The sequence below is a fragment of the Musca vetustissima genome, unplaced genomic scaffold (assembly GCF_032173495.1).
Source record: "Musca vetustissima isolate MV318-11 ecotype Yass unplaced genomic scaffold, APGP_CSIRO_Mvet_v1 utg6038, whole genome shotgun sequence".
NCBI classification, from domain to species: domain Eukaryota; kingdom Metazoa; phylum Arthropoda; class Insecta; order Diptera; family Muscidae; genus Musca; species Musca vetustissima.
In genome coordinates, this window is record NW_026880962.1 from 293575 (window position 1) to 314666 (window position 21092).

General features: G+C 32.2%; 2 protein-coding genes across 2 annotated transcripts; one reads left to right on the top strand and one right to left on the bottom strand.

Annotated features, from left to right (window-relative positions):
- The first annotated feature begins 7876 nt into the window (after positions 1–7876).
- Positions 7877–14605, top strand: LOC133326974 (importin-7). Its single transcript, XM_061535582.1, has 11 exons — positions 7877–8080; positions 9637–9872; positions 10129–10626; positions 10694–10870; positions 10939–11084; positions 11152–11261; positions 11371–12282; positions 12356–12666; positions 12746–12945; positions 14059–14325; positions 14394–14605. The coding sequence occupies exons 1-11, from the start codon at positions 7991–7993 to the stop codon at positions 14588–14590; spliced, it is 3144 nt and encodes a 1047-aa protein (XP_061391566.1). The 5' UTR covers positions 7877–7990; the 3' UTR covers positions 14591–14605.
- A 1057-nt stretch (positions 14606–15662) lies between these two features.
- On the bottom strand, positions 15663–20280 carry LOC133326975 (apyrase). Its single transcript, XM_061535583.1, has 2 exons — positions 19193–20280; positions 15663–15960 (listed from the first exon to the last, which is right to left on the bottom strand). The coding sequence occupies exons 1-2, from the start codon at positions 20266–20268 to the stop codon at positions 15663–15665; spliced, it is 1374 nt and encodes a 457-aa protein (XP_061391567.1). The 5' UTR covers positions 20269–20280.
- Between the last annotated feature and the right edge of the window lie 812 nt (positions 20281–21092).

Sequence of the window (21092 nt, forward strand, 5' to 3'; positions counted from 1 at the left end):
TTCGGATTTGTTCCTTTAGTTCGAAAAAGAATTCATTATGGTGAAAATTGGATTAAGTCCAATTCCATTAAACTTGCTTGTTCCCTACGTGATATTGCTTTTTGTTCATATCAGTCCGATAAGTGCTATGAAAAGTGGAAAGTCTTTTGTAAGTACCGTAATAAAGCGAAGTCTGTTATACGACGTGAACGTAGGAGGTTTTACTCCAAAAAATTCAATGCTATGGGATCAACAGCTCTTTGGCGATTTCTTAGAGTATCAGGATGTTTAGGTAGAGATGATCTTACCTTGCATATTGATGTTAATGCAGTTAATTCGTCCTTTGTTACAAATGAATCTGAAGTTGATAATTCTGATTTTCCTGAATTTGATGGCATTGACTCTGGTTTTTCTTTTAGTTGTGTAGATGTTGATGATATTATTATGGCTCTGGGTAAAATTAAATCTAAAGCAGTTGGTGTAGACGGAATACCTTTGGAATTCTTAAAACTTGTTTTTCCTTACATTTCTAGTTATTTTTTGGACTTAATTAACTGCATTCTAACATCTTCTATGTTTCCTGTGTTGTGGAAGAAAGCTCGTGTTGTCCCTATACCAAAAGGCAATGTTGTACATAGCTATGATGATCTTAGACCGATATCAATTCTCCCTGTGTTGTCTAAAGTGTGTGAGCACATTATGAAAAACCAAATACTGACACATGTTAACAGATATTTATATAATGGTCAGTTTGCATTCCGTAGGAATCACAGTACTACAGGGTTGTTGCTCTATATGACGGATATGATTAGACATAACACAAATCTTAATAAGAATACGGTAGTTGTTTCTTTAGATCTCACTAAAGCATTTAATTCAATTTCTCACCAAATGTTGATGAATAAACTCAAGAATGAATTCAATTTTTCTGGTACTGCTTGCAAACTTGTTAGATCTTACTTGTGTGGTAGATCGCAATTTGTTTTTTATAATGGAGAATCTTCAATGTTACTCCCGCTTCAATGTGGTGTTCCCCAGGGATCTGTTTTGGGTCCGTTATTGTTTGTGCTTTATGTTAACAGTATTGCTGAGTGTTTTTCTGACGTTAACTGTACACCACTAATATATGCAGATGATGTGTTTTTAGTCTTTTGTGATGAGAGTGAATATGCTACAGATTTTGAAGAGGAAATAAATATTTGTCTTATACGTTTTAGGCAATGGTGTATCGATAATTGTCTCTTAATTAACCCTTCTAAGACCAAGGCCATTATGTTCGGTAGTCAAGCATATGATATTAATATTTTTTTAGCCCAGAATCGTATCAGTTTCGTAAGCTGTCATAAAATTCTGGGTATATTTTTGGATGATAAACTTTCATTTGAGTCACATGTTGACTGGATTAAACGCAAAGTTTGTTGTACTATTCGAAGGCTGTACTCTTCTAACTTGTTTCTTCCGGCATGGGTGAAAAAAAGGTTAGCATTTGCGTTGCTGATGCCCCATGTTAGTTATGGTTTAGAAGTGGTTTCTGGCACTATTGATCGAATTTTTGTTAAGTTAAGACGTATAGTAAACTGTATTGCTCGTTTTGTGTACGGATTAAAACGACGTGAACATATATCTGGTTATGTTCAAACATTATTGGGAGTTGATTTTGAGCATTTTCTTTCTAGTAAGTTGCTATTCACTTTCTATAAGATAATCAAGCATGGTGTACCTCTATCCTTAGCAAATATGTTTGGCTTTATATCTTCGTCGCGAAGTACACAAATTTATATACCTAGGATATTTTACTCTTCTTTTGAGAAATCATTTTTAATACGTGTTGCAAGGATATGGAATTATTTACCTGTGGAACTGAGACTTTTTTCACACTCCAATAATTCTTTCAGAGTAAAACTAATGAACCACTTTAAACTTCAGCGGTGATTATTCTATGATGAATATTTTCAGCATCCATATTTTTTTCTTCTTTTGAATCACATAATATTCAATATATATTCTAAGTCTGTCTTGTTTCTTTAACTAAATCTTGTTTATATTTGTTGCTATCGTGGTCAGTACTTGCATCTATTTAGCTGAATATTTTTTTTTTGTTATGGCTGGGGAGCCAATTATATTTAATTATATTATATTATTTTATAACATATTATATGTAATTAGGTTATATCTATATAGTTGTTTATTTATAAGTTCTACTTGGAATGTTATGATTGTTAATACTATTTATTGGCCTTGAAGGCTTTAGTATTATGGAATGAATTGAATAAATAAATAAATAAAATAAAATAAAATCTTTCCAAAGGCGTATTTAACCTTCGCCGAGAATTGTCACAAGATCCAAGGGGCCGATTCCAACATAGGCTAACATAATCTCCTCGATTTTATGAGTATCAGGTATTTATGGACAGATTTCCACACATAACATAAAAATATGTGGACCATTCGGTGAGCGGGGTTATAACTGATTTAAGCCTAGAAAGAAAACTGCATTCATGAGGCGGACGGAAAGGAACGTCCGCCTCATGAATGCAGTTTTCTTGAAATCGAAATGTAATACTGAAAATGTTTTTGACAATTTGCTTTACAAATAATAAAGAAAAAAGTTTAAAACCATATGATTGTCACTTACACCTTATTAAATGCACCTTGGTAACAATTCATCTGTTTTTCACAATAATTTTTTTCATTTGTATACAATTGATTTTAAAATTTAACAATTATATATTTTGACAAAAATGTAGATATCAGCTGGCCTTACAGGATGACCTAATGTAAAGGCCTTGTTCTTAAAATCTTGAAATAGCCCAAGGGCCATGGTATAATAATAGAAGGTAACAGCAAGTGTTGTTGTACAACAAATGATACAACAACCACATTGTAATTTGTTGTTATAAGTTTTACTAGTGTCAACATCATTTGACAGAAAAATGTAAACAAACAAACAAAGAAATTATCAACAAATTATATTTATTTTGAAAATGAAATATTTTCGAATCCTTCAAATAAAATTTGAAAAACATGAATGAAAATCTATCAAATTTATATTTCTATCCGTTACGATTTCATAATGGAAATCAATTCACCATAATGGATTTTGACAGCAAATTTAAAAGGCAGCCGATATTCAGCTGGTCTCCCTGGATAACCTTATTTATAGGCCTCGTACTTTTGCATTTACTTTACTTTATGCCCTCTGTAATACGAAAACGTATCAAAAACTCGTTCGTTAAACGCAAATATCTTGCGTTAACAAAATAGCAATTAAAGGTTTTATTATTTTATAAATTGTAAATTATTTTAGGGAAAGACCAAAAAAGCTACAGACATCAACGTCAGTTCCAAACTTTAGTAGATTTTATGGTGCAGTACAGCGATTTGGCAATGCTTCAAAATCAACATAACAGCCAATCAGAAGATGGCATTCCGGTTGCTATTTTTACTCGTTCAAATTTCTCGTGTGAAATGTTTACAAAGAGAACGCCATTTTGTTTTGTGATCTCTTAAATTTGATACAATAGGTGTGTCTCAAGGTATATTTAATAAGGTAGCCGCATCGGCACAGCTGTTGGTGCAAATAAATGTCAAAGATGTTGTTGTAATGTAGAACCAAAAAAAAAATAAAAAACAAAATTATAAATGAAAAACTCCGAATTTTGAAGAGATTGTTGTGTAAAAAAATCTTATGAATCTGTTTATTTTGGCAAAATATTTTTGACATGCGGCTACCTTATATATCTACCTTGGTGTGTCTGGTTACTTTTCCAGTAACATTTACTCAGTAAGTTCTAGTTCAGAGAACCTCCTCTTTGCGATAATACTGAGAAAAGTAAACAGACAAGCTTTAGTAGGAGTTAGACAATAAACAGCTGATTCAAGAAAACATTTTTATTTGCGCCAAAATAAACAAAGGAATAACAATAATAGAAGAATTGATTTGGTATGTTCCCCGGAAACATTTAAGCTTTCTGAATCAATACATTGACATCTTTCTGGAACTTGCCAAAAAAAAAAAAAAAATAATTAGTTTCTAATTTAATGAAACTTTGCATTACATAGAAATTTCTTCCATTTTCTGTAGTAATATCATCTGTCCGCCTCTCCATTATAATTTGTAATCTGATTATCATGATCCGAATCAAATGGTGATTGAAAAAATTATCTTCTGAATACACAATATTAGCACTATTTTGAATAAACGATTCAGTATGTGTCGACATCTTTCAATGATTTCCCTTGATGAATTCTGGAAATTTTGTATGTATATACGGTTCTGGCATAAGTGAACTTCTATTGGTTTTGGTAGTGTCCGGTTTATATTTAGAGGACACAATTATGACTCAAACACAGGAAAATTCGGAGATGGGGATCTGGCCTACGAATTAATATAACTGTCTTCATAATAATCGTTCAATATTTACGGCGTCAAATAGATTTTATTTGAAAAATCGCTAACTTTGAATTGTATCGCTATGAGGCCGCATAAAGTTCAAAGATGTCACAAATGGTGATGAATCAAAATCCTTATTCTCTCTATTTTTGTAATAGACCATATATATAGTTCATATACCATATATATATAGTTCATGTGGAAAGGTTCCATATAGTGTCAATTTGAAATGTTTTACTCCCTCATCATAAAGTGGAGTGTATATTTCATTTGTCACAGCCCTTTCTTTCAGCCTCATTTATTGTAGCTTGTCGTGCATCTACAAACTCTTGAGACTTACATTTAACATAGATGTGTAGGGTATACCAACATTTTGTTCTGATTGGTTGAATAATTTCTTGTAAATTAAAACACCTTTCACGAAAATCTTTCCAGTTTTGATGTAGCCCTCATATAAAATTCCTGTTCGTTTTTAGATATTTTGGTTCTTTCGAAGTAAAACGGGAAAAAATCACGAAACTTCAATTTTATTTACAAAAATTAATTAATTTTTTAAGGCGAATTAAAAAGTACAACAATTCAACATCAGATACAACAACAAACATTTTACAAAAACAACATTGCTGTTATAGAAATTAAATTGTCATGCTGACAAATAGGTTTTGACAAATGTAAATAAAAACATTTATACATTTCTTCAGGTCGAATAATTTTGAAAAGTGTCCCACATGTAAGCCTTGGTTCCTTGAGGATTTTGCTTATATTTTAAATTACAATATAATTTTCGAAGAAGTGGCTTCTTGGTAGAACAATTGTAGGACATATATCCCCGGTCAAGCACCACAAACCCGTATGCAATCTGTCAATAGACTACGCAACAGAATCTATTTTTAAATTGTAAAAAAATTTTATTTAGCCAGGTCTTTGTAGAAAAGTAATGAACAGATTCTAATACAAGCTTGATTTTGAGGGAAACAGGGGATTTAGGGGCAGATTTCCTTTTCCTTAACAATCTCCTTTTGGTATTAAATCGATCATAAGCACACACATATACATATGTATATTTGCAATCTGGAACCCAAGTTGTACTTGTGGCAAATATGTGGAACAAATCAGCGGCCGGATTTAGAACTGATTTAAGCTCACGCTTAAATCAGTTCTAAATCTTGGGGCATTAATAAAAATTCCGTCCCTATAAATTCATTATTATTGCACTTTTTTAATAAAAAAAAAATAATCGAAAACAAAAAACAATATTTTAAATCGAAATGTAACGTTGACAAATATTTTTGACAATTTACTTTACAAACAATACAGAAAAACCATTTAAAACCATATGATTGTCACTTACACCTTATTAAATACACCTTGCATCTACCTTGCTTAGTACCAAATAGAAAGAATTGAATGTTAAATAATATTAATATTTTCGTTTTGACGTTTAACATAATTTTGTATGTTTAGGTTTCAAAATATGATTTGACAGCTAAATTAATACTCCGACCTTATAATAGGACTTGATCCAGTAAAATCCGATATGTAGGGGAGACTGGGGCACCTTCAGCATCGGGGCACCTTCGGCAATAGCGTTTTCGATATGAAGCTCTCACCGTACATCACTAGTTTCGATACATAGGTATCGAGTATCGAAATAAATAAATGACACAAAGTTTGGAATTTCTAGCTAATAAGCTTATTTAGATACATGGGTTTTTGTATTTTTATAGATGTTTCTGTAATATTTCAATTCCATTTCGTAAGTATTTCGTATATAAAACTTTTGAAATTTTTAAGACAATATTATTAAAAAGAGGTTAACTACGATGTGTATTATTATAGAAATATTTAAAAATATAATGTTTTTACAAAATTGATCGAAAAAAATTAAAAAAACTATAAAAAGTATATTCGGGGTACATTCGGCAATATACAGATTGTGCAATATTATTTCCTTAAAATGTTTTTGAGTTTGTCTTTAAAACTAATCCTTTAATATGGTTCGAAATTGCATATATAAGATCAAACGTGCTTGTATTGACGAAAATGCGATAGAAAACCCCTATTTCTGATGGTGTGTGTGACCTTGAGATGTAAACGTCCGCTGCTAGAAAATAAAGCCCTATAATTCAAACATTGTGTGGCGTGTTAAAACCAAATCGAGCCTTAAGAGGATCAGAATTTCAACCAGACTGATAGCGATGACAATTACCCGGCTATGACTATGGTGCCGAATGTGCCCCATCAAATGCCGAAGCTACCCCGGGTTGGGGCACATTCGGCGAATTTGACTTTTTTTACAAAACTGTAAAATTTTTTAACTAATACTATTTTTTTATATCTTTTTGGTACTATTTTTTATAATTAAGTGTCAGAGGACAGTAATCAGCCATAAAGTTGTTATATATGTTGAATAAGTTCTGAGATATAGAGCTCTAAAAAAAAAGTGCCGAAGGTGCCCCAGTCTCGCCTATGCATCATAATGTGTATTGGAAAAATAATAATTTTTAATAATTTAATATAGTTTATGCTATAACACAATATGTAATCAATAAAAAACGCATTTCTAAATAAAAAAAACAAGTATTTTTCTATACATTATAACCTTTTTCAATCACGTTCTTCTTTTTTCTCCAAATAAATACAAATTAAATTTTTAAAATATATTCCACCTAATTGTCAGGCACTGTATATTGAAGTGTATTGATCATGGTACAATTATAAAAGGTAACAGCAAATCCCAGTTGATTTGATTCCAACGTAATACTAGTGTCAATATGAATTTGACAAATTATGTTTCTAAAAATCACCCAACAGGAAAATTGGGAACGCATACAATTTGAAATTTTTCTTTATTAATGTGCTCCCGTATTCAATTTACTCAATCTGCCTGCTGGGAAAGTTTGAGGAAACAAATATTTCTTGAAGGAATAACTCGCTATTCCCAGCATTGTCATATGTGTTAAACATATATATGGCAATGGCTCAATTAAAGGAAAGATGTGGAAGCTATAGAAATATAAATTTGATAGATTTTCATTCATGTTGTTCAATTTTTATTTTGAGGATTCGAAAATATTCCATTTCCAAAATAAAAATAATTTGATGATAATTTGTTTGTTTGTTTGCATTTTTCTGTCAAATGAGTTGACACTAGTAGAACTTACAACAACAAATTTCCATGTGGTTGTTGTATCGTTTTTTGTACAACAACACTTGCTGTTACCTTTTATTATTATACCATGTGTATTGATATATTTGAAAATGTAATTAAAAGATTGACACTTTTTAAAGGATATTTGCTACTTTTTCAAATGTGATACTTTTTGTGACGCTTTTTACCAACGGTCACAGTGATTGTGTTCAAACAAACATTGTCGCCTGCCGGCATTATTTGAATGCATACGCCGTCGTCGAGTACACTTCGGCATCATACTCTGCTCGCGGGTCTCGGTTGCTAACACGTTTTCCCCGTTCGCTATAGATTCATATTTTCATATAATTTTTGCGAATTGTTTGTGCTTTTTTATTATTGGTTATAATTGAATTTGTAGCACACAGGCTGTGTGGTTTCTCACTGAGTTGTTTTGTACACGGAAAAAGTAACAAACCCTAGAAAATATGGATCACCAAAAGCTGACGGAATTGTTGCGTGCAACAATTGATCCTAATCCCGAACAGAGGAAGGCGGCAGAAGACCAATTGGCACAGGTTAGTACCAATTGCAATATATATTTTAAATTAGTACTAACTGCTGCATGCAAGAATTGTTCAAAAAATCGATAGAGGTTACTTTTATCAAGTCAGCGGAGGAACAATCAATCAATTAACTTAGTGATGACATTAAATTTTGTGCTTCTCTTTTTCCGGCATTTGTGTGATGACATGACTACAAAAACATGTGCTTTTCTTCAATTTACTTATAATTATTTTGTGGGGTGTGTGTAAATGACTTAAAAATATACGAAAAAGAATTAAATCATAGATTATTATTTGTTTAAAATCGATATTATAGTTGCGTCCTTGGAGATGTGGATACGTGTTTCGTCCTTTCGATAGTGTATGCTTTGTTCTATTACTTTGTGTGTTGCTGGCAATAAAAGACAAAAAAGTAAATTTGCAAAGTCCAATTAGAAGGCAAACACCAAATTTTTGACATATGACAGTGTTGTCATTGTTGCGTTTTTTGCCATTGCTAACAAATAGCTAGGTGCCGCCAAAATATTTGTTTATATTAAATAGTTTACAAAAACTTTTCAAAGAGTAAATATAAAACGTTTTGAATGAAATAAGATTCTGGGGAGTTATAGAATAAATAAATTCATTAAGAGTGTTTAAAATTTTATAATATATTTTTAAATCATGTATTAAATCTAATAAAGATTTAATTAAGCCTGGCACTATTTAAGTCATTAGAAAAGACTTACAATTTTAATGTGAAACATTAGTTCTAGGTATTTAGAATACACTGAGATCATCTAGACAATGTTGTAGGCCAAATAACGAGAATTTCCAATGAGGGAAGAACACATTTTTTGCCTCACAGGTAAAAGTTTTCAAGCTAATCCTCAAAGTTCTTACATGTAAAGACTTTTTTCCAGGTACCTTTGAAAAAATTCATTTAATATGCTAACATTTAGAGGAAATACAAGAGTCTCTTTTCAAAATCATTGTATGTATCTATCATTACAAAATTTTTCCCATGCGGATGTTTTATTTTAGTACTGGTAAAAACTTTCAAATTTATAAAAGAAACAAAAGTATCAAAAATATCAATAATAGTATTTTTTTTTTTTTTTTTCAAAATGTTCAACAGATTTTTTCAAATGTTGGTATTGATATGATAAACGATGAATATCATAAATAAGATTTTTTTATTTTTTACGACTATACACTGTGTTCTTCGTGCACGTGGTTTCTTTCATTTATATTGTACATAATTGGAATATCAAATTAATTGCCTATTATTCACAAGAAGTAATTCTCAAATGTACATCCATATATATATCTATGTACAAGCATGTGTGTGCACATTATCTAATTGATATGATGAGTATGTTCATTTTAATATTTATTTCTCCCAACTTCCTCCCGCAATGATGACGATTATTTTTATGTAAAATGTTATTTATAGATGGACTTTGTTTAAATTAATTTCAATTCTTTAGCTATGACTCATATATATATAATTATTTCTATTATTTTTCTTTGAAAATCTTATAATATGTAACGTTAATGATGTTATTATCTTTCTACAATTTATTTAGATACACAAAATTATTGGTTTTGTACCAACAATTTTACAAATTGTTATGAACAACAATGTGGATCAACCTGTTCGTCAAGCTGGTGCTGTTTACTTGAAAAATATGATTTCGAATAACTGGGCTGATCATGAAGTTCAACCCGGCGAACCCATACCATTTTCCATACACGAACAGGATCGTGCCATGATCCGTAGCTCTATTGTAGATGCTATTGTACATTCTCCGGACATTTTAAGGTAACTAAATAAATAGTTTGTGATAATTATTGCAAAGAAAATCGAAGTACTAAAACATACGTTTAGTTTTATTTCAATTTAACTGATCCCATTTCACTAAAAATTTGATAAAAAAAAATTATCAAAAAAGTTTTAAAACTATTTCATAGAATTCAAACTATCATCCTTTTGAACTATTGGTTTTCATTTTCATTAAAAATACAAACTAAATATTTAAAATCGTAAATATTAAATCAATTTATTCAATTGTACTTAGTGTTCAACTGGCTGTGTGTCTAAATTGCATTATAAAAAATGACTTTCCTGGTCGTTGGCCTCAAGTTGTGGACAATATTAGCATTTATCTGCAAAATCCCGATATTAAAGGCTGGAATGGAGCTTTAATTACCATGTATCAATTGGTCAAGACATACGAATATAAACGTGCCGAAGATCGTGCGCCACTCAATGAAGCAATGAATCTACTTCTACCAATGATCTATCAACTAATGTTGACCCTAATGAACGATCAGTCGGAGGCTTCGGTACTGATGCAAAAACAAATTCTCAAAATTTACTATGCTCTAACGCAGTACAGTTTACCTTTGGAATTGATAACAAAGGACATCTTCTCGCAATGGATGGAAATATGCCGGCAAATTGCCGAGCGACCTGTGCCCGACTGTTCACATTTGGAGGACGATGAAAAGCCCGAATTTCCATGGTGGAAAACTAAAAAGTGGGCTTTGCATATTATGGTGCGCATGTTTGAGCGGTAAGTTGGTTGATATGAGAACATATAAAAAAGGAGTAAAAAATCTGACAATTTTGTTAATTATCAGTTATGGTAGTCCACGCAATGTAGTCAGTGACAAGTATCAGAAATTTGCTGAATGGTATTTGCCCACATTTACTCAAGGCGTTTTGGATGTTTTACTGAAGATTCTAGATCAATATCGTAACCGCATCTATGTTTCGCCCCGCGTGCTGACCGATGTTTTGTCTTATCTTAAGAATGCGTAAGTATTCTGCAATAATAACTGTTTATTTTGTTCTTAATTGATTTATTGACCCATTTTTATTTTAGTGTCAGCCACGCCTACTCCTGGAAATTAATTAAGCCCCATATGGTTGCTATTATTCAAGATGTACTCTTCCCCCTTATGTCATTTTCTGAACAAGATCAAGAACTGTGGGAATCTGATCCCCATGAATATATTAAATTGAAATTTGGTAAGAATTAAATTTACTTGACAAATTATAAACTGGAAAAATAATTAAACCTTTTCTAAATGTTTAGATATATTTGAGGATTACGCTACTCCAGTGCCCGCTGCTCAATCATTGTTGCATTCTTGCTGTAAGAAACGTAAGGGCATTTTACCCAAGGCCATGACAATTATTATGCAGGTAAGAAAAACAATAATATGCGATATTTCGAGGGGAATTTCTCTAAAATACTTTTAGTTAGTTCGTAGTTTAACATAATTTTACTAATTTAATTTTCTACTTTTCAAAGATAATCACCTCTCCAAATGCCGACAATAAGCAAAAGGATGGCGCTCTACACATGATTGGTACATTAGCCGATGTCCTATTGAAGAAACGCATTTACCGCGATCAAGTTGAAAATATGTTGACCACCTACGTTTTCCCTGAATTCCAAAACCCTGTTGGTCACATGCGTGCCCGTGCCTGTTGGGTTCTTCACTACTTCAGCGAAATCCAATTGCAAAATCCTCAAATATTGGCTGAAATTATTCGCCTGACAACCAATTGTCTGCTGAACGATCAGGAGCTACCCGTTAAAGTCGAAGCCGCCATTGGTCTGCAAATGTACTTGAGTTGCCAAGACGATGCGGCACAGTATTGCGAAGCACAAATTAAAGAAATCACCAAAGAATTGCTTACAATTATCCGTGAAACTGAGAATGAAGACCTTACAAATGTTTTGCAAAAGATTGTGGGCACTTTCTCCGAACAATTGCTGCCCGTCGCCGTGGAAATCTGTCAACATTTGGCCACCACCTTTAGCCATGTTTTGGAATCTGAAGACGGAGGCGATGAAAAGGCCATCACCGCTATGGGTCTGTTGAATACCATTGAAACTCTTTTGAGTGTAATGGAGGAGCATCCGGAGGTCATGAGCAATCTCCATCCCATTGTTATTAATGTTGTGGGTCATATATTCCAAAATAATATAACTGATTTCTATGAGGAGACCTTCTCGCTAGTCTATGACTTGACCGCAAAAACAATATCCCCCGAAATGTGGAAGATGTTGGAATTGATTTATCAGGTATTCCAGAAGGGTGGTATCGATTACTTCATTGATATGATGCCAGCTTTGCACAATTATGTTACCATTGACACACCAGCATTCTTATCGGATCCATGCCGTTTATTGGCCATGTTCGAAATGTGCAAAACTGTAAGTATAAAAAATATATTTTTCAAAGACCATATTTTACTAAGAATAATAACTTTTTTCCATTTTATTGTAGATGTTAACTACCAACCCAGGCGAAGATCCCGAGTGTCATGCAGCCAAGTTGTTGGAAGTTATTATTCTCCAGTGCAAGGGACAAATTGATTCTGTAATACCGGCATTTGTTGAATTGGCCTTGGGACGTCTAACGAGAGAAGTACAGTCCTCAGAATTGCGTACCATGTGTCTGCAGGTTGTAATTGCCGCCTTATATTATAATCCCCAATTGTTATTGTCGATTTTGGATAAAATGTCTCAGCAAAATAATGAGTCCATATCGGCACATTTCATCAAACAATGGATACATGACACCGATTGTTTCCTTGGGTATGTATTATCAACATTCGCAGTCGCATACAATTTTCGCAGAAACTTCAATTAATCGTTTATGTTTTCGTTGCTGCAGTATTCACGATCGCAAGTTGTGTGTTTTGGGCTTATGTACTCTCATTTCGCTGGGAGATAGTAAACCACAAGTATTAAGCGAAGTTGCTGATAAAATTATACCATCTTTAATTTTATTGTTCGATGGACTTACTCGAGCCTATGAATCACGTGCTCAAGAAGAGGAAGAGGAGGAGGAAGAGGACAATGACGATTGTGAAGGTATGTAATTGTTGTTGTTTTGCTACATCATAAATCTATTATTATTAGCATAGGCCATTTTGAAAATTCGATGGAAAGTGTATGAAAAGTACTAAACTTTACTAAAATTAATTCTATTGTATATATATTGACAACATATATAGCTAGAATCTTGAAATTTTATATGAAATACAGGTGGGGAAGTGGTGTTGATGTATGGAAATGATTTTTAGAAATTCGTACTTGTGTGCATATAAAGTACTAAATTTGGTACTATTTGCATTTAGTTAACAGTATAGAGATGGAATCCTGAAAATAGGAATTAGGATTACTATTGGAGTACAGGATTGAGTTAGTCTTAAAAAATCGTACTTTGGTACCTGTTGAATATATGTGAAAAGAAAGAGCCGGAGTGTTCAAATTAGGAATTAAAATGACTGTTGGAGTGTAGGATTAAGGTAGTTTAGGAAATTCGTATTATGGGTATGAAAAATACTAAACGACGCTAAAATCAGTATAATTTAAATTTTGGGTGAGCGGATAGAGTTAAAAACATGAAATTTGTAATAAGTATTACTGTAGAGGATTGATTCGGAAATTATTTTTTTTAAACAGCATTATATTTGGTACAATTTGTATTTGGGTGAACGGAGAGAGTTTAAAAATTAAAATTTTGGAATAATGGTTGCTGTTGGAGTTTTAAATTGAGATATGGAAGTATAGTACTTATGTGTACTAAATGGTACTATATTTGGTACAACATGATTATGTGTGAACGGGAAGAGCTGGACTCCGGAATTTTGGAATTGGAATAATTACTGTTGGAGTGTAGAATTGAGGGAGTTTTGAAAAATTGACGAAAAGTAATAAATGGTACTAATTTCGCTTCTCAACAAAACAATAATAAAATAATAAAAATAAATACTAGTCCATTTACATTTTACCAGCCCACAATCTTCGCATTTTTCATTGGCTTTGGAGGCTTTAGTATTATCTGATGAAATAAATAAACAATATAGATCATGAAATTTTCCTTATAAGGAGTTCTATCTTTCACAGTTAATAACCTTTTTTCAAGCTTGTATTAAACAGAATGATTAATTTTGATCTCTATTTTTTCTCTCATTCCTATAGAGGCTTTGTCTAGCGATGAAGATGATATTGACGAATTTGCTCCCGACTATTTGGAGCAAATAGCCGAGTTCAGCAAAACTAAGGCTGCTGAAGCTGGTTTTGAAATGAAGACTGAAATTAGGTCTGACGATGAGGACGATGAAGATGAAGAAGATTCAATTGATGAATTAAACGAAACTGCCCTGGAGGGCTACACTACTCCCCTAGATGATGAAGAGGATGAAAATGCTATCGATGAATTTGTCACGTTCAAAAACGTCATTGCTGGTAATACACGATCTCATAACAAATAAATGTTACAGAAGTATTTACATTATCATTGTAATTTTTTTCAGCTCTATCTACACAAGATCAGGCCTGGTATGCCTTACTTACATCTGGTTTGACACCAGAACAAACAAAAGCTTTACAAGATGTAGTAACGACAGCTGATCAACGCAAAGCCGCCAAGGAATCGAAACTAATAGAAAAACGTGGTGGTTTCGCATTTACCCAACAAACAGTACCATCGACATTTAAATTTGGTTCATAATAATTATGAACCAACAACAACCATTTATCATCGTACAATGACTTTTCAAACATACATACAATTTCCAAACAAATATATATGTCTGAATGAAATTTTCATTAAGTAATCAATAATCGAACACCAAAAATGTTCGCCTATTTTTGTTACAAATAACGAAACGAACTCTATCTGTCCATGCAATTGTGAGAGAACTTTCTGGTTAAAGTAACTTATAAAAAAAAAACAAACAAAACAAAAAATATATATCAAAGCATATTGTAACTTCGCTTTTTCTATTTATTGTATATTCATTATACAAGTACTCAACAAAACACCATTTTGTAATATTGTAAAAAAAAAATGTTCCAAATAATTAGTTTAAACATTTCTGATTTCATTTTGAAGCAACAAAAATCTATCATAGATTTTTTTATATGCATCTGAACATAACAGTCCTTGGAACTTGTTGACTCCTCATTGAATGAGTATTATAAAAAATATTGCATGCAGTAATGGTCAAATAACTAAATCCCAAGGTATGTTTTGTTTTTATTATTATTTTCATTCTGTATTTAATTTAATATTTAATTTTTGCGAATTGTTAAATTCATCATCGACTTTTTGTTGACGTAAAGTTTTTACTATTTAAAACAAAAAATGGTGAATAAAATTGTATTCATCTCAATTATCAAATCAAGTTTCCTTTTATATACATACACACATGCATAAATCACACACACTCAGTGTAATTTTTTATTTAAAGATATTTGCAAGAAACAAATGAAAAAAATATAGATTTTTAATATGTTTATAACAGAAACAAATCAAGTGCGGCTTTTATTTTCTTTTCAAAAGTGAGTATATCTATTCATATATTTATTCCCTGTCGAATTAAAAAATAAACAGTTATTTTCTGATATATTCAAATATTATTATTTTTTCTATTTTATTACAATTACAAACAAATCACAATCGTAGAACCTAATTATTAACACAATTATTTGGAAGTTATTTTAGTTAAAATCTTATTGATATAATACATTCGTATAGTAGTAGTACATACATACATATTAACACTCTACAATTGTGTGAACTATATAAACTCAATACCTTCATATTTTAAATCCGTTTCTATATGTTGTTCGGCGTACAATGTCTTGCCGTGTATATCGAAAGCGGTTATAAATGTTGTAGTTTTGCCATTCAATTCCTCAGTTTTGAGAGCAACAATAATTCGATCATCTGTTCCCGGTATAAATTTGAAACTTGAAAATCCATGTGTCGGTTGATTATTTTTAGGATCCAGTACTACCGTTTCTATTTTGCTGAAATTTTCATTGGCCATAATAAGAAGATTACAGCCCATATATTCGTCACGGGTTTCGTTGTATCTAAAAACGTTAACAAGAATATAGAATATACATATATAACTAGATTCTCATTTTTAATAATAAAAAAAGATTAAAAGTCTAATAAAGAGTCAAAGATAACAAATTGATAAACGAAAGAGAGGAGGCCTACCCTGAAATGTCAGATAATATTAATAGGATAATAATCCTAGTATCCGGTACTTCGTATGCGGAAAGAGAATACAAAACAAATATTTTATATAAGACTCGTGAATACTGTATACTTTGCTATACTATAATTACGAATTCCACCTCTATTCCTATATCTGATATCATGTTTATTACCGTTTAGTACTCCTCATACACGTAAGAACTAATTTTCGAAATCTCTTTCTTATTTCCATTATACAGATTCGAAAGTGATCAGAATTCCGATTCCAAGTCTGGCATATTTAGTGCATTTAGTACTAATCGTACATCAATCCAAACTCCAACAGTAATTTTAATTTCAAAATTCAGGATTCTAGCTCTATCCGTTCATCCAAAGTCCAAATTGTATTGTATATATTTAGTACTTTTCGTATCCATAAGTATGAATTTCCTAAACTACCTCAATCCTACAGCCAATATAATTCCCAATTTCAAGACAACAGTTCTTTATGTTCACGAAAACGATTTTTTAAATCCTGTACTCCAATTATCTGCATAATAAACCGTATCTGTAAACTGTAAGTAATCTTAATTCCTATTTTCACGATTCCATCTCTATTTGCTCAACTAAATGCAAATAGTACCATTTAGTATTTTTTATACCCATAAGTACGAATTTCTAAAACCATTTCCATACATCAACACCACTTCCTAAACTGTATTCCATATAAAATTTCAATATTCTAGCTTTATATGTTATATATATATGGGCAATATTGCCAATTTTTTAATATTCCCTTTTTTTTAATTTTAGACAAAAAAATGTTGGGGTTATTCTGCTATCCCTATACCCGAATTTCGCCGAAAAATTGACATATATAATAATAATCACTTTTTGTGTATAAGTATACGCCTTGGGGATTATATCAAGACCCTTCCGATAAATCATGGGGTTTTATAAATAGGAATAAATCTTAAAATAAAATAATATTATGAAATATACACTTTGATCGCACAAAATTTTCACCATCGGATGAGTATTACTCTGAAGCTGTGCATACTACATACACAAAATACATATCAAATTACGCAGATACGCGACTACAATAATCTTATAATCGATTTTTAGAAATTCCTGTTTGCGTATTAAAGCTAGAAGTAAAATTAAAAAACATTCAAAATCGAGCTTCAAAATGTCAGTATCATTTAAAGGTAGATGCAGTAAAAATTTTGAAAAATGATACATAAGGGGCGTAGTCCCCCTTTTGTTGGCTTCTAGTTTTACTTTGACACGAAGACCGTGAAATTAGTGGCTTAATCACAAATCGATAGAGAACATAAAAACTGGTTTGCCTCACTTTTTCACATTAAAGTAGACACAGCTTCCACCAAAATAAAGTTTGGAAGTCAATATCATGAACAGTTTGCAACGACAGACCAATTAACCCAAAACTACTCACTTTTTTCATATACTTAAGTAATTCCCGAGTTATAAAGGGGTGAACCTCCGCTGCAGCTATGTTAAAAAATTGCCAATATTGCCCATAAATCTAGTAATGTTTAGTACTTTTAGTACACTTATAGGTTGAATTTTCAAAAAACCTTCTGTACATCTTTCTAACTTTCCATTAGTGACCCACATTTCAAATTTAAGAATAATAGCCCTTCCAGTTGGCTTTAATTAGTACATTTTAGTACTTTTCACACCCTTCTATTTCGAGAAACCCACAGTCACCTCAGCTCATTGTGTAAAACAGTGTTGGACAGAAATACATTGAGAGTAAAGCTACATTTACACGATTGAAGACATTTTGAAGTTTTATCAAAATTTTGAAAATGTATTTTGAAGTCCTATTTACATGTTTCAAAAATTTGATCAAAATATTCTTTCGATATATTTCAAAATATTTTGATCAAAATGTTTTGAAGCTAATTCACACTATTGGTAATTTTTTCTATTGCAACTATTGACTTTGAACAGCAGTTTTGATTATTTTGAGAAATAGGACATCAGCATTTTTTAATATTGGAGGAAGAAGTAGCTGATAACAATGAAAAAAGAAGAAAACAAAAGCAACATTGGGTTCGGCCTTTTCTTTTGGAAGGTGATGTTGTGGATGATTTTTTTAGGGAGCGATTAAAACGGAATGATCCCGACCTATACAAAAACTTTGCGCGAATGTCACCAGACGATTTTGATGTTTTGCTTGAACTAGTCACCCCATTAATAGAAAAGGCCAATACTAATATTAGGGAATCTATATGTCCCGGAGAACGCCTGACAATAACATTGAGATTTTTTAGCGACTGGGGACAGCTATGCAAGTCTGACGTTCTCTTACAATCTCATATTAATTTATTAATTATAATTTAATTGGCAAGTGATTTAATTCCATTGTCACTTGTCGCAACAAAAATGTGTAAATAAAAACATATGACATGTATTGATCAAAAGAATGAACATTCTATCAAAATATTTCTAGTCATCAATATTGCCAGATGCGATTTTGATGCCTATTTACACGTCATCAATAAAATCTTCAAATGTTTTCTTCAATAAATTTTGAAGAAATGTTGTTTACACGAGTTTGAAGCATTTTGAAGACAAATTTTGAAGAAACTCTCTAATCGTGTAAATGAGGATTAAGTGTGGGAGAGCGTAAGAGCGATACCGCTATCGTACTATTTTGTGCATTAGTGGTGTAAAAACAATAGGGCTGCTACAATAACAACCCACACTCAATATTTCAAGCTTTAACCGTTACGTCTGGGCGATGATCTGTCAGTCAGTCACTCACTTATCACTAAGCTCTTTCATATTTTCCACTAATACTGTAAATATATTCTTAGATCTGTGTTGTTTTGTTCGACCTTTTGATTCTTATATAATAAAACAATATATTTTTTCGAGCTTGAGGTCTTTTTTTATCGTCGGATGACGATAGTGAAGTCTATCATAGTTTTAAGTAAACTTGACACTAGTTTATTTATTATCCTGAAGATGCAATTTAAAACAATTGCGAAATATTGATCGTGAAAAATAAAAAAGACCTCAAGCTCGAAAAAATATATTGTTTTATTATATTCTTAGAAAATACAACAACACTTATGTGATAATACTTACTTTTCTTTTGAACATCTTCTAGGCAAAAAGAACCATTTCTTATGGTAAGCCGACCAAACACCACTCTCGTGTATCATATAGCCAGGCCATGTTATCTGCGCTGACTCTTCCCGCAGTCTTTTAAAATTATACGACCAGTCGAGAGATTTCACTGCTCCGTTTGTAGAGATAACTTTTACATACATAGGATTTTCGTTTTCAAAATCGCCCACACCATTGGTCCATTCTTTCCCCATAGAACCAACATATAGTAAACCATCTTTAACCGTTGCCCATTCCGATTTGAAGCCCTTGAGATTATTACCATTTCCATCAAGTAGAATTACCCATGGTATTGGCTTGTCGCTATTCGTAATGTCGTATATTAGGCCAGTTCGGTCATCGAAACTCAATATTTTTCCGTTAAATGTAACCAGCTCGGAAAGTTCCATACCACGTCCCTTAAGGGAAAAGCTTGATTCAAGCGTTGCAGGTTCGCCGCTATCCCATGCAATTGATATCTCATCTTTTGCAGCAATATACGTAAGGTGGCCCTTTTTCAAATAACTACGCCATACTGTTGCACCGTTTGTATCCACCTTTGAATTAGTATCTAAATCCGCAACTATTGCTATTCGGTAGGTTATCATTCCGGGCCTACCCACCATGGGAGGTGTCAAGGGATACGTACTGTTGTATGAGGAGGATATGGCATCTGCATCGAGATTTCTATTGCTAGTACCACCGATGATATTTGTGTTTCGGTGGCCACTTGTTGAACTGGCATAATTTTTCAGCCACGCTGCATCCGATGATGATGTACTACCTCGTACATAATAGAAAAGCACCACTAAAGCACATGCACCCACAATAACCATTGCGATGTGATAGTTAAACCGTACCGTTCTGTTGCCAATACGATACGTCGGTGGTGTTCGCAAAGCTGTTCGCCAGTCACGGTTATACATGACTGATCGTTGATGTGATGTTCTGGGTGTGCTGTTGTTTAGCTCTCTATAGGTATGGCCCGATGCAGAGGAGGCAAGTGATGGCGTGGCGTTATGTTTATTTGTGGTATATAAAAATTGTTGCTTCATTTATCTTTCGGTAAAACAGTCAGCAGAAATCGAGGTATGGTACATTTTTATCTTTTGTATCTTTTCAACAGTGGACGTCACTTCCTGTTTGATTCTAAATTACATTTTAAGTGAAAACATTCTGTTGATTTAATTTTATTTAAGATACGTTGGCGAAGCCTCTGCCTTTTAACTTGCAAAAAAAAATTATGACATAAAAACAGCTGTTTTAGAAAGGAGCTGTCAAACGCATATGCAGTGTACTGGACAAGGCAGATTTAATAAGGTAGCCGCATGAGCAATTTATTAGAACAAAAATGGTGTAGTGAAAAATAAAAAAAATAAAAAAATAATATTGTGAAATCAAACTAATTCATAAGATATTATTACACAAATTCATTCAGAAATGTGAATAAATGTCTTGTTGTTACTTTTCCTTATGTGGGTCAAAATTAGCACCATAGACAAGACTTTTAGTTTTTGCAAACAAATAAACCGTTTGTTATTTTGTCATAAATCAACAATTTTTTGTTAATATATAAACTTTTGCTTTGATTTTCAATTCAAATATTTTCTTCAATGATCTCTTATTAAGGTCATTCTGCATGCGAAAGTCAGTTGTTTTTTCTCAAGTCGAATGTTAAAAATTTGGAATTTGTTTACTTTTTCATAATAGAAGTATATGTACAATAATGGATTTTGACAGCAAACTTGAGAAGCAGCTGGTCTCCCTGGACGACCTTATTAACACTAGAAAGACTGCAATTTTGTTTATACTACCTATATTGCCTAAAATCGGTCAAAATGACCTCATTCTGAAAAATTTTTTATTGTATAAAGACATT

Excerpts from the sequence above, each read along its gene's own strand:
- LOC133326974 (XM_061535582.1), top strand. The coding sequence starts at position 7,991 with ATGGATCACCAAAAGCTGACGGAATTGTTGCGTGCAACAATTGATCCT. Across the intron at positions 11,085-11,151 it reads ATATATTAAATTGAAATTTG|ATATATTTGAGGATTACGCT; the intron begins GTAAGAATTAAA and ends CTAAATGTTTAG. Across the intron at positions 12,667-12,745 it reads GACACCGATTGTTTCCTTGG|TATTCACGATCGCAAGTTGT; the intron begins GTATGTATTATC and ends TCGTTGCTGCAG.
- LOC133326975 (XM_061535583.1), bottom strand. The coding sequence starts at position 20,268 with ATGAAGCAACAATTTTTATATACCACAAATAAACATAACGCCACGCCA. Across the intron at positions 15,961-19,192 it reads AGAAGATGTTCAAAAGAAAA|ATACAACGAAACCCGTGACG; the intron begins GTAAGTATTATC and ends TAACGTTTTTAG.